Here is a 13,809-nt window from a genome sequence, read left to right as displayed (position 1 = left end):
CTGAGCGAAGTCCACTATGTTGAAGGTGGACACAATGGATCCCAAGTTCTGCATTGCAGAGTGAATTGACACTCGGCGCCTGTGGAGTAACCTGCGCACTCGGTGCTGTAGTGCAGAGATTTGTCTGCTGTCAGGAAGATTTTCTGAGCCTGAGAGTCCAAGAAGGCTGCTAGATGCACCATTCTTTTAGAAGGGGTCAGGGAAGACTTTTTACAGTTGATCAGCCAGCCGTGTTTTTGTAGAAAGGCAATGGTTACCTGTAGATGGCCGTGAAGAATCTCTGGAGAGCTTGCTAAGAGCAAGAGATCATCCAAGTATGGGAGCAGTCTGATCTCCTGACGACGAAGATAGGCCGCCATAACTGCCATGATCTTGGTAAAGACCCGTAGAAAGCCCACAAGGCAGTGCCTGAACTTGGTAATGTTGCTGTAGGAAAGCAAACCGGAGATATCGCTGATGAGAGGGCACTATAGGTACATGTAGATTAGCGTCCTGAATGTCCAGAGACGCCATAAAGTCCCCAGGCTCCATAGCCAGCACAATAGAGCATAGTGTTTCCATAAGAAACGTGGGCACCCTGATAAACTTGTTTAAAGACCTGAGGTTAAGGATAGGCCAATGAGACCTGTTGGGCTTATGAACCAAGAAAAGGGTAGAGTAATAACCCGTCCCTGGCTGTGATGACGGGACCGGAATTATTACCCCCGGGAGCAGCAAGGACTGAATGGCCTTCTGGAGGAGCAGGGCTTTGCTTGGATCCGATGGAGGTCCTGTGCAAAAGAATTGCTGGGGGGGGGCGTCTCAGGAATGAGAGGGCCAGAACTGGGCAAACTGAAGTAGTCGACCTCCCACCCTGGGAGCCCCCAGGGGTAGGCCCACCCCGTCAGGCTGAATACTTGTCCTCAGATTTGGCATCTAGTAGCCCAGGCCTGTTTGGTCCTAGGCTTGGAGGCCTTTGCGGATGCCAACTGCTGTGGAAAGTACTGACCTTTAGCTTTTCCCTGGGGACTCCAGTACCGAAAGGATGACATCCGATGCTTCGTAGTAGATGCAAAGGGCAAGAACGCCATCTTAGAAGCTACCAAGGTAGTCACAATCTTTTCCAATTCTGGGACAAACAGGATCTCCCCAGAGTAAGGCAGACACTCCAAAGCCTTTTTAGAGTTCGAGGCTGTCTTCCATGAGTGAAGCCAAACGATATGGGGGGCTATCAAGGAAGCAGCAGATGCTTTGGAAGCTAGGAGACCAGTATCCAAGGCAGCTTCTCCTAAATAGGAGGCTGCATCCCTAATGTGAGAGATGTACAGAAATGGCCAAAAGTTTTGAGAATGACACAAGTATTGGTTTTCACAAAGTTTGCTGCTTCAGTGTTTTTAGACCTTTTTGTCAGATGTTACTATGGTATACTGAAGTAAAATGACAAGCATTTCATAAGTGTCAAAGGCTTTTATTGACAATTACATTAAGTTTATGCAAAGAGTCAATATTTTCATTGTTGACCCTTCTTTTTCAAGACCTCTGCAATTCGCCCTGACATGCTGTCAATCAACTTCTTGGCCACATACTGACTGATGGCCGCCCATTCTTGCCTAATCAATGCTTGGAGTTTGTCAGAATTTGTGGGTTTTTGTTTGTCCACACGCCTCTTGAGGATTGACCACAAGCTCTCAATGGGATTAAGGTCTGAGGAGTTTCCTGGCCATGGACTCAAAACCTAAGATGTTTTGTTCCGAGCCACTTAGTTATCACTTTTGCCTGATGGCAAGGTGCTCCATCATGCTGGAAAAGGCATTGTTAGTCACCAAACTGTTCTTGGATGGTTGGGAGAAGTTGCTCTTGGAGGATGTTTTGGTACCATTTTTTATTCATGGCTGTGTTCTTAGGCAAAATTGTGAGTGAGTCCACTCCCTTGGCTGAGAAGGATGCTTTACTGTTGGCATTGTTTAGGATGATGGCCTGGCTCAAGAAGGGCAGCAGTGGCTAGTAGGAAATAGCTCTGTATAACCAGGCTCCTAGGAGAGGTATACAGAGACTGGACCCAGCGTTCCCGGAGACCTGTGGCTGTTGCAGAAAATGGCCGTCGTGAGTCTCTGAGTGGGCGGAGGGTGAGGGAAGAGCAGCTCAGGGGTGGCAAGACCGCAGTGGAATGGCGCCCTAAGCTGGGGGAGGGGCCACAGGGAGTGAATAGTTTCCCCTATGCTGACATCAACCACTGGGTGCCTGGCCTCAGATGTCTCCTGCACCAGTATAAGTTATGCCCTGGTGGTCTAGTATCTACATCAGATCCTCTGGTGTGTCGCCTGAGACCGGAAGTAAGACTGCGCATAGACGCGGGTTCCTGCGAGCTGGAATCCACCTTACCTGTCCCCTTGAGTCCCGGCTGCAGTCTGGGGTCCGAGGAGCCCTGCTAGATAAATCCCCCCGGAGCCCCGCCAAGAGTACCTAGCCGATGGCTGGAGTCGCGATGCCGCGTACGAGGACTGTCTAGCACTGCTTGATCTATAGTAAAAATTTAAATAAATTATAAAATAAAGCTTGGGTTTTCCAGACACCAACGAAACAGAGTTGCCTTCAGGCTGTGGGCGGGGTGTAGGGGGGAAGGACCGAAGCATCTTGGGATAGAAAAAGCTTTGCCGGTCCGGTCCTCCAAGTACCACTTACACCCCATTGTCCCCCTGTGGAGCCCTATGGACCTTGTAGAAGAAAAAATAGTTTGCTTTTATAATTTTTTTTTAATAATGCACAAATCAGCCATTTAAATATTTATTTTCATTTGGGGCAGTAAAATCTACACTGTTACCCAATCTTTTTATTTATTTTTTTTGAATTGGGGGTACAGGCTATTTTGTTATTTTTTTTCAATTTTGAATGGAGGCTTTTGGCAGAAAAAAAACATTGTAATCACATTTTTTCAATTGGATAGCATTGGAATAAAGTGCATACCCGCAATAATGAAATAATGGTCACAATAGCCACAGTAATTTTCCTCACATAAAGCTTTCAGGTAATTGAATATAATCCATAAAGACTATTAAGAGGGTTAGCATCTTTTTTGTTTAATTTTTGTGTATTTGTTTTTTTCCTTTAACTTTTCAAAAGATTCTACATAATTGATGTTATTGGAACACAATCTACGGATATTCCTAACCATTTTTCATGCTCTATTTGTTTTGTTCACCACGATTTTCAGAAGCGTATGCTTGGTAGTGACAGCACATTTCCAATATAGATCGCGTGACCTCACCTGGTGACCGGGCAGGCAACGTAACAGGGCTGGCTGTAAAATTGTCTGTACAAGCCTTAAGCTAGGTACACACTGACCGACAGATTGGCCGATCGATTGATTGGCCAATATATCTGGTGTCCGTCGGCCAGTGTGTACCAGCGATATGTCTGTGAACGACGTCGTTCACAGGCATATCGCGGCGGCTCTATTGCACAGCCGATGGCAGATATATCTGTCTATCGGCAAGTGTGTACGGGCGATCAGCCGACCGCCCGTATACATGACGCAGTCGCGGGCAGGGGTTGCCCCCGACCTGGCCCCGTCCAGCAGGACCTGGAAGATGATGGTCATTTAGTGTATATGAACGACCATCATCTGCAGGTATATCTGCTAGGTGTGTACCCATCTTTAAAGTATAGTTGCAGTGCCAATTCATATTTTACAGTAACTAGTTCTGTGTGGCAACTAAACAATGGTTCAATCAGAAGTGCAGCTGCTATCAGCTCTCTATACTACTGTTGTTAATGAAGTCTGTGGTTGACAACAGGCTTGCTTGAACAGTGTAATGGACACTTATCTATTTCACAGTGAATTAACTCTAAGCCGCTAGTATCCAGTTTCTCACAATCTGGCCGCCGAGACTGCAAACATGGAAAACAACACAGATGCTCTGCAGATAACTTACATTAGCGAGATGTCACCAATAAAATTATTTCTGCTCATTTTAAAGCAAGTGTTCTGTGTAACCTACTTTACAAAATGCCCTAGCAATGCTTTGTGTAGTTGAAGACGTTTTATATATAATATATATATATATATATATATATATATATATATATATATATACACACACACACACGCACCATACAAGTTACCGGAAGTAGCGTTATAATCCAACGAAACACCATCAAGCACTTGGTTGGAAGAAAACAAGCAAAACAATAGAAAAAAATAAATCACACAAACTGGCATAAGTAATAGGTAAGTATGCAAAAATGTAAAAAGTTAAAGGGAAAAAAAAAAAAAGTATACAGCCAATTTTGGGCTGGGGATAGTGTGTACAGCTAATTTAGGGCTGGGGATAGTGTGTACAGCTAATTTAGGGCTGGGGATAGTGTGTACAGCTAATTTAGGGCTGGGGATAGTGTGTACAGCTAATTTAGGGCAGGGGATAGTGTGTACAGCTAATTTAGGGCTGGAGATAGTGTGTACAGCTAATTTAGGGCTGGGGATAGTGTGTACAGCTAATTTAGGGCTGGGGATAGTGTGTACAGCTAATTTAGGGCTGGGGATAGTGTGTACAGCTAATTTAGGGCTGGGGATAGTGTGTACAGCTAATTTAGGGCTGGGGATAGTAAGGGTTGCCTGAATTAAAAAGACCTGGGGAGACACATAGGACTTAACCCATATATTTACTAACAACGAATGAAGTAGTCAAATTTGGTCGGAACATCATCAATTTAACATCGCAGACCCCTAAACATCGGATGAAAGTACATCTCAGGCCCTCTGTGTGGCGTTTGTATGGTTTGCTATGTATATTCTGGTTTCTTCCCACTGTCAAAAAACCTACTGGGGAGGTTAATTGGCTGCACTTCAGCCAAGAGGAAAGACTGGTATAGATAAGGCCAGCAATACAGACAATCCTTCCTCAGGATTCCAAAACAACAGATGATATTGGATAAACCAAGCGGTAGGTTGTATTATATTGTCCACCCTTTGCGCTTCTACATATGTAATTATATTTTCGACGTTATACTTACAGTATTTACCAGGTCTCTGCAATAGACATTTCTGGCATTTAAAATGGTAAAGCACTCTGGGATCCACTGCAATCGATATTTGTCCACATTACTCTTCATAATGAAAATTTGTAATGTAATAGCTTGTTCTGCTTCGTACTAATTTATGTTTGTACAATTATTTTATAATGCGGAATTCAATTGTACCTAAAAACCATGCACAGAAGATATGGGCAATGCCCGTCTGACAGGATTCACTCTTTTAGCACAGTAGTAATTATCATGAAAGTCACAATTGGGGATTAGTGACCTGATTAGGGCTTGTAGTGACACCAACAAAAACTTAAAAGAAACAAAACTGCTAATGAATATATAATAAAATAAAAGCAGAGTTACCAACATTACACTTTGCTGCTGTGCCGAGGCATTCAGGTTCATAATGCATTACACTGTGTGAGCATATGGTTTCAGTGAATACGGATAAACAGTGAACTTTCCAGGGACAAAGCCTTAAGATCCGACGCTGACCTGGAAATTAAGGACAGTTGGCCGCTATGTGCAGGTATTCAAATAGAGTGAATTGAAATGTATACAGACTTCACCAGAAACTAAAAAGTTTAATTATTTCTTAAACAAACAACTTTTCATTTGTAATTTGTATAAGGGTTGACTATCCTTTATGGGGGATACAGTTAAAATATACCGACGGACGAGAAGCCGTCACTCGGAATCCGGCTGTCTAAATCCCGACATGGCACTAAAGACAGGCGTCTTTAGCCCAACAGAAGCGTGGACGCTTAGTTCTTAGCCCCGAAGAGGGGGGGGGGGGGGGTGAGGGTTAGGTTTAGGCACCCCTGGGGGGACTTAGGGTTAGGCACCCATGAAGAAGGCACAGATCATTATGCGTTGGACGCAAAAACTACATTTCCCAGCATACCCTTGAATTCCGTTTCCGCTTGCACTGCACGCGGCATACCACTCTCAGTTTACACTGAGCATCTGTACAGAGGGCGTAACAAGGCACGCACCCAGACCAGCACCATTCGGACCAGTCTCCTCCAGTGTGAGTAGAGCCACTAAACGGCGGCGGTGGACGGCGGAGGACCACATAACCTCACGGGAGCGGGGGACTTGGCTGTTCCGCCACTGTTGGTGATTCCGGCAGGCAACAGAGAGTGATTCACCCATCTATCGGAGCCACACAGCAGATAGGGAAACGAGAATCAGGACAACAGGGTAAGTTGTCTGACCGGAGGGCACGGGATGCCGCCCCTCCAGAGCGCAACACCCGTAACTTTGTTCTATTTCAATTCACCAGATCTCATATGACTTTTAAACATTAATTTTCCATTTGGGAATCATTTGGATTATGTTGATTAACTATATTTTTTACTATACATTATTAGGGGTTTATTACTTACACCCCGTATTGAAAACACCTTCCAATCAGGGAGCTGAACTGTAAACCATCCCCTAATTTATCTCTACACCATTCCCCCCCCACCTTTCTCTTCACACATCCCATATACTGCAGTTACATTAGGGATAAGGAAGCAGTGCGACTGTCCTGAGAACCTAATTTTTTCTGCTGTAGATATACAACCTGCTATGCATTCATAATAAATATCTTTTTGATTGATCACCCTGGTACCAGTTATACATCGTTAGACAAGTAGGGGTAATTTATACCTAGCAATATTTACGATTACCATGTACAAACAAGTCAAGCACAGGCATTCAAGATTCAAATTCATTCCATGTTGTACAATAGGGGATTTTGGACAGACCCCTGAATACCAGCAGCTGACATGTCAAATCGAGTGTGCGCAGGTTAAAAAATCCTTATTTGTTAACCACTGGGGGGAGGTTAGGGTTAGGCACCCCTGGGAGGGTTAGGTTTAGGGTGAGGGGAGGGGGGGGGGTTAGGTTTAGGCACCCCCAGTGGGATTTAGGGTTAGGCACCACCCTGGGAGTTTTAGAGTTAGGCAACTCCAAGGGAGGGTTATGGGCAGGGGGGGGAATTCTGCTCCTATCGAGCTTCCATTGCCGGTATTTCACCCGGCGGCTATTAAGCAGCCGGGATTTCATACCCAACCATTAAGCATAGTGGTCCTACGAGTCTTTCCAACAGGTACAATGGCAGATTGGTTTAATTAAATTATAAACTGAAGGCTGTTTGCACAATAGCTCATATCTTATTCAAAATCCAAGAATACATTGGACTTCTAAACTGCTCTTACTGCCGCACTAGTCACTATATTCTCGGACATAAATTTCCATTTCACACAATGTCTCACTTATACAATATCAGAGTCCACATTCACCAGGTAAACAAACATCATAAATGATTAATCATTGACTTTGTAACCTGCAGTTAACCCCAGTGGTCACTACTGAGTCACGAGCACACACACTGCAGATTTCCAGCATCAACTCTCAGTCAATGGGCACCAGCAACAGAGAAACTATGAATCGCCTGCGAGGGAGAACCAGCTGCCGTAATTAACTAGCTTTTGGAAAAGGACTGGTGTGGAGGAATAGTTTGGTCAAGCTACGAATATATAAACAAAAAATCTCTCCTACCACATTCATTAGTTTCCTAGCACCACCCCCAACAGACACCAAGGAGCAGATTTTCTAAACCTTGGAATTTGAACCTTGGAATTTGATCAACATTAGACCGATGTTTTTCAAATAGCAATCCATCTGCTGATTTCCACTGTTAAGACAAAGTATAAAATCCCAGTACTGGGACAGGGACTCAAAGGGCATGTAAATAAATTTATCCAGAAGTTTTTTTTTCCCAGTGCGAAGACTTGGAAGTTTCCCTAACTAAATATTCTAGTACGGGTACTACTATAACTCATCGCATGCTGACCAGAACACCCTACCATGCATTGATGAGACATAAGTTTAACTAAGCAAAACACATCTTTTTGTAGGTGGATGTTCAATATAAGCTTGTGCTCATATAGTCATGCTGTAAAAATTTGTTGGTTGGTGCTGTGACTTAAAGTAAGGATGTTCATCGCTGGATTAACCATTGATGGCATGGAACCATCAATGTTTTGCACTCATCAATGGATATCCATGTGGTGAGGAATGACAGGCAGTGGACCATTCAGAGAAGGGTAGCAGGACGTAGTGGTTCAGGGCTAAGCTCCGTACTGTCTGTTGAACCTTTGGATCTCCACCATCGACCTTCTATGGGAAACCATCAATGGCCATCCATAATTTGATAATCTTAAAATTGACTCTTCTCATTGTTTATGAAACACCTTTACCAATACTGCCAGCTAACAACGTAATGATTCGGAAGGCTGGTATGTGGGGGCAACTGAATGATAATTGGTGATAATGGTCCAGAGAGGTACGACTTACCTTACTAATTTGCCAGGACAGCCCCTGGAAATATGTGCATACAAGCTGGAACAAAGCCTAGGCTTTCCAGGTTCACTAATAAATTATTAAGCTTACAGAACAAAAAAAAAAAAAAAAGTTTGCACACCACTGACATTTAGCATCCAGATAGTGCCACGAACCTTGTCAGAAACCTCAGTACCAAACCCCGCCACTTGCCTGTCAGGAGTATGTGCTGACAAGCCGGAAGATATCAGCGTCTCCATTCATCATCCGCAGCCACAGCAGACCCCGCTGTTCTAAACTGCTGGCTGTCTACAGCCGGAGCAGCGGCAAATCTGAGCACTGACCACCGCTCTCCCATGGTCCTGGGTGAGCCATGCTGCAGTTTCCCCGTGGATTCCTTCCCCCCGGCTCCTGCTGCTGGACGCAGCCATCTTGTTCCCAGTCAGATGACTAACTCTCCGCAATCGGAATCCCAATCTGCCATCACCTGACTCCATCACCAAATCCCTGGATAGCCCAGGGTATTTAAGGAAGCTCCCAGCACTGTGCAAGTTGACACTGCAATTCTGTCTTCAGCTCCTGCAGAAATCTCTGTTACTCATTGCAGATTACTATCTTGCTGCACCAGTAGCTTCAGTTGCTATCTAGGTTCCATCCAGATAATCCTGTCTGGTTCAATCCCGGTGCATTCAGTCCGGTTCTATTCCGGTGTATCTAGTCCGGTCCCATTCCTGTTCACACATACTCACAGCTATCCAAAGTGTTTTCATTGCTCCAACCACAAACCAGTATAGGACCATGACCTGCACTTCGGGCACAGCTAAGCCCAAATCCACTTGCGGGGGTCACTGGTGAACGCCACCGGCGTGTTACATTCCGCACCTATGACTTGGGTCTCAGCCAACTTCCCAAGTACTGGTCATCTGCCTATCTCTCAGGTTCCCAGTCCATGAGTCAAAACCATATCAACCCTCCCAGTTTCACTGTACGCACTCCCGAACCCTCACCTACCAGTGCATACAGCTCGGCTTCACAAACAAACCACACAAGTGTGACCGATAGAATCTTAGCTCAGGAATACACAGGCTGGGTATGACTGATTTTATAGTTCATTCCTAGTTTATTTACTCTGGGCCTGATTCAGCAGCGTACGCAAATGCGATCGCAGCTGCAAATTTGCAGGGAACGCAGCTGTATGCCAATGCCTGCCAGCAAAAAGACACCCACTGCTGCTTTCTCATATCCATCCAATGTTCCTGTTCTGCATAAACATCGGTACCAAGTGGCCAGTTGCAAACACTGCAAGTCTCGCACGCAGAGGGCTCTCATGCTGCGTATGCAATCGCAGGTGGCTAATTTATGCACGCTCATGACACGGTGCTCAAATGGCCAGACATGCCTGCATTTTTATGACCACCCCCAAATGCTGACAGCCTGTCACTCACTTTGCGATTAATTCCTCTGTGCGTCTGCAATTGCAATGCGATCGCTGCACACGTGCAGTGCGGCTTATACGCATGTGCAGTGGCAAACAATCGATCGATCTGCGTGTATGTAATCGCCATTGTGTATGCTGCTGAATCGTGCCCTCTGTTCTGTAAATTGCTTGTAACATGTTAGAACTATAATATTTATGCTTCCTAAAAACGTAGATATAAAATGGAGTAGCACATGAAATATTAAGGTGAAATAACAGGACTGGGAAAAGCTCATTAAAGCATGCAATTTAGCTAATGTATTTCTAATGTTTACTGAAAAAAAAAATCTGCTGCCATGGAAATACAGAAAGAAAACTTGTATTTTATGTAACGGAACTTAATAGATGTAAAAATTCATAATAGCTTTGAAGAGTGTTACTAAGATAAAGGAATGCAATCACTCAAATTGTACATTTTCAGCAATTGCAGCAATGGAGTCATTAGCTTGATGCAGAGCAGGGTTTCCGAAACTCGGTGCTCAAGGTACAGTCCAGGTTTTAAGAATATCCATGCGTGTGCACGGTTGATATAATCAAATTGACTGAGGTTCTAATCAAGTCACCTGTGCATCAGCATGGATATCTTTAAAACCGGGACTGTTAGGCTGCCTTAAGTACAGCGGGCCCTATTCAGAGATGGATGGTATTCCACAGCCGCAAGATAGCATCTGTGCAATACCGTCCAACCAAATGCAAATGCAGCCGGTATCTGTAGGAAACAGTCACCTCCTGCATGCATCTGCAATACAAGTGCAGCGGAACTTGACATCTGGGTCCAGGAAGACTGAGTCTGTTGACGCAGACCCCGGGCTCCACACGCCCCAGTTTTGGTTCTGGTCGCTGTATCGCTCCATCCCCCCAAACACTGCAGCAGGTCAATCATACTACAGATAAGGGGGATCCGAGAGCAAGCACGCAGCAACCATTCCGCACATGCTCCTGCGCAGACCCAGAGCCATTAGAGATGTACTCAGACTATCGGGCTTGCGTACATTTCTGAATCAGGCCTAGAGTTTGACAGCAGCTGAAGTAGACCACAGTGTAATCTATGAGGCGTTTGTATTTGTGCTTTTATTTGTTTCCTCCCAAAAGTCCAAATAAATACAGGTAAGTTAATCATTACTTCCCAGATCTTTAAAAGGTTGTTTTGAAAAACCCCTTTCACATTGCAATTGTTGGGTCACACCCGGTATTTGTACACACGTACATCCCGGGTGCGACCCCCCGAGACCCCTTTCAGACTGGCAGCCCTAACCGGCAATAATGCCGAAACGATGAGGTCACTGCCATCGCTGCTGAGCCGGTGCATGGAGATGAGATCATCTCCATCACCTGCTCTCCCTATGCAGTGGACGGGACCCAGGTTACCCATTCACACTGCATTGCGAGCCAGGTATTCAACCCTGCTCGTTACCAGAGTTGAAATGCCGGTAGGACCCTTTCACACTGCACAGTAACCTGGGTTGCTGCGCATTCATGTGTAATAACTTGGGTTATTTGATGGCAGTGTGAAAGGGATAGGAGTGGGAGGTGTGGGGAGCACAAAAATTGGTCAGAGTGGGCAGAGCCATGATGACGAGATTCACAGCGAAAAGTGTCATCATGGTCCAGCTCTATCCACTTTACTGGGGGAAAAGTCAGGATGCGGGAGCGCTGCCTTCAAATTCAATTGGCTCCTGACTAAACTTACACCCCGGTGTTTGTGCGCTATTGTGTAACTGTGGTAGGGAATAATACATTGTAGATTTTGCTGGAACAGAATAGCCAGTCTCAGACTGTAAAGTGCTGTGTAATATATTTGCTCTATATAAACGCTAATATTAATTTTGGATGAAACATTTAAAAACAAAAGTAAAAAAAAAATAAAAAAAAATATGTATTTCTACATATAGCCGTTCTGTCACCCACACAGTATTATGACCTATAGCTGCCTGAACATTACCTTTCATCTTTTCTTTGCATAAAAGGTCACAGACTCTTTAATGCTCAATGGGGGTCCTATTTTGTGAGGAGTAATTCCCCAAAAGGGGATGTACTTCCACTTACACAGGGGTCAACAAGTTTCTGAAACATTTTGAAATTATTATTTTTTTTTTTTTCTTACCTCCCCCTGATCTGGCATAAACACATAGCAGAGAAATGAATAGCCTAGCTTATGTAGTGAATGCAGAAACTTTTTTTTCCAGGAAAACAACTTGGGTTGTACAGTGAAGCTTGTTCCGCGGCCAAAGCCTGCAGATTTTTCCACGCAGTACACGTACCTAAATCATGTTCGAATCCATGTATCTGTTCGTCTTTTGCTAGTGCGCTTTCATCCCCCGACGGCCACACGAGAGAACGGTGACAACTAAATTAGATGCGATAGCTTCATGTAGAGTGACAGATGAAGTCTAGGTGCGAACAAATGGACAACAACATTTGAGAGGAACTAATAAATATTTAGCACAAAGCATGTGTATGTAAAAAATAAATAAATTGCAAATTAAAGCAGGTTTTTGTTTTACGCCAGCCCCGCCAAGTTTTGGGGCACAATCCTTCTGGACCACTACATTGTAATCACTGAATGCTGGGGATGCCAACTGTGCCACCAAACTGATGGCACTTTGGGGAGGTAAGTAATAAATGTGGCACCTTATTAGACATGGTCATGGCCACTAACCCTCACGTGCCAGCTGTGCCAAAACTGTGGAACTGTGCCAAGTACAGACATGGATTGGCAAAGGGGACAGGCAAAACTTGGTTTTACGCACTATGGGCCTGATTCAGAGATGGATGCATTTGAAGGAAATGCCCCTCCTGTTGGCATCTCAAGTCAGATGCCTGCATCCGAAGATGCAAGAAAGGATCAACATCGCGACCATCATTTGTGAAGTTTGCAGCATCAGCCATCTTTGCTTACTCACAATAGCCACCTCCTGCCCGCTTACCAGGCCAGTAAATCTGTGTTGGAAGAAACAGATAGTGGCCTCGGCACTCCCAGAAACTGGGGGCCAACACCCCCCCATTTTCTGGAGACAGCAAAACCCAACTCCCAAACGGTGGCAGCATGTCAATCATGCGGTGGCTTAGGGGGGGACTTGCAACCGCCATTGCAGTCAATGATCAGTACATGCGTAGTACAGATCCTCCGCATGCGCCGATCACTAAACATGGGATTTGTGCATAAAGCATCGGACAGGGCATATGACCATGTAATTCTATGACCACCTGTCTGTCTATCTCTCTCTCTATATATATATATATATATATATATATATATATATATATATATATATATATATATATATATATATATATATCTCTCTCTCTCTAAATAAATTAAGCTAGTTAATTCTTTAAAATGGTAGTGAACATTTTGTTTTGAATAGTTCTTTGCATGTTTTATCATTCCTTCGTTTCTACTCGTGTGTTCCATATCAAGTGACAGGCATATGACTAGAGGCTTACATTCCCATTTTTCAATCATCTCGTCTTCAGCAGCCTCTTACTCATAAGTACGATGAGTCTCTTTATCAACAGCAGTCATGTGTTGGCCCTATGAATGGACTGTGGAGAAGCCGGCAGTCTGTAAAAGGATTAGTGATAGATCTGAAACGAATGAGTTTGACAGGTTCACAATGGCCTCTATGAAGCAGGGCATAAATAACTAAAGACAGCGTTTTCAGAATGAACTTCTGTTCCATTTCCCTGTCTGTGAATTAAAGCTTTATTCAAAAGGACGATACCTGGCTTCTATTACACACGTCTGTGAAAAAAAATAATATGAAATGAATTATACCCCTGCTGGAAGTTGTGCCTTCTCTGGAGTTTGTAGCGTTCAATTTAAGGTCTCACCCATTTATCGTATTAATATTACCATCTGGTATATACTTCAGTATAATAAAATAGTGGCAATACTGAATATGTGGAGTGTTGTAGTAAAGTGTAAAACTTCTTTGGGATAGATTTAACTGACGATTTTTACCCAGCAAAACCAGTCAGAAATTTACTTTTTTTTT

At 44.2% G+C, this 13,809-nt stretch overlaps 1 protein-coding gene across 4 annotated transcripts in view; it reads right to left on the bottom strand.

Annotated features, from left to right (window-relative positions):
• The window catches only part of COMMD1 (copper metabolism domain containing 1), a 160,335-nt gene that overhangs the window by 37,747 nt on the left and 108,779 nt on the right, over positions 1-13,809 (bottom strand). For 2 of the 4 annotated variants that reach the window (XM_088477207.1, XM_088477206.1), the window contains exon 3: positions 12,073-12,201. The exons of the other annotated variants lie outside the window; for them this stretch is intronic. In XM_088477207.1, coding sequence (XP_088333333.1) covers positions 12,112-12,201 — 90 coding nt within the window. In that variant the 3' untranslated portion in view covers positions 12,073-12,111. The remainder of the gene's footprint in view (positions 1-12,072; positions 12,202-13,809) is intronic. 4 annotated transcript variants of the gene reach the window in all.

This window comes from Taudactylus pleione, unplaced genomic scaffold, assembly GCF_031769625.1.
Source record: "Taudactylus pleione unplaced genomic scaffold, aTauple2 ptg000201l, whole genome shotgun sequence".
In the NCBI taxonomy this organism is placed as follows: Eukaryota; Metazoa; Chordata; class Amphibia; order Anura; family Myobatrachidae; genus Taudactylus; species Taudactylus pleione.
The sequence above is the reverse complement of the archived record's forward strand: the minus strand, read 5'-3'. Positions and strand labels throughout refer to the sequence as shown.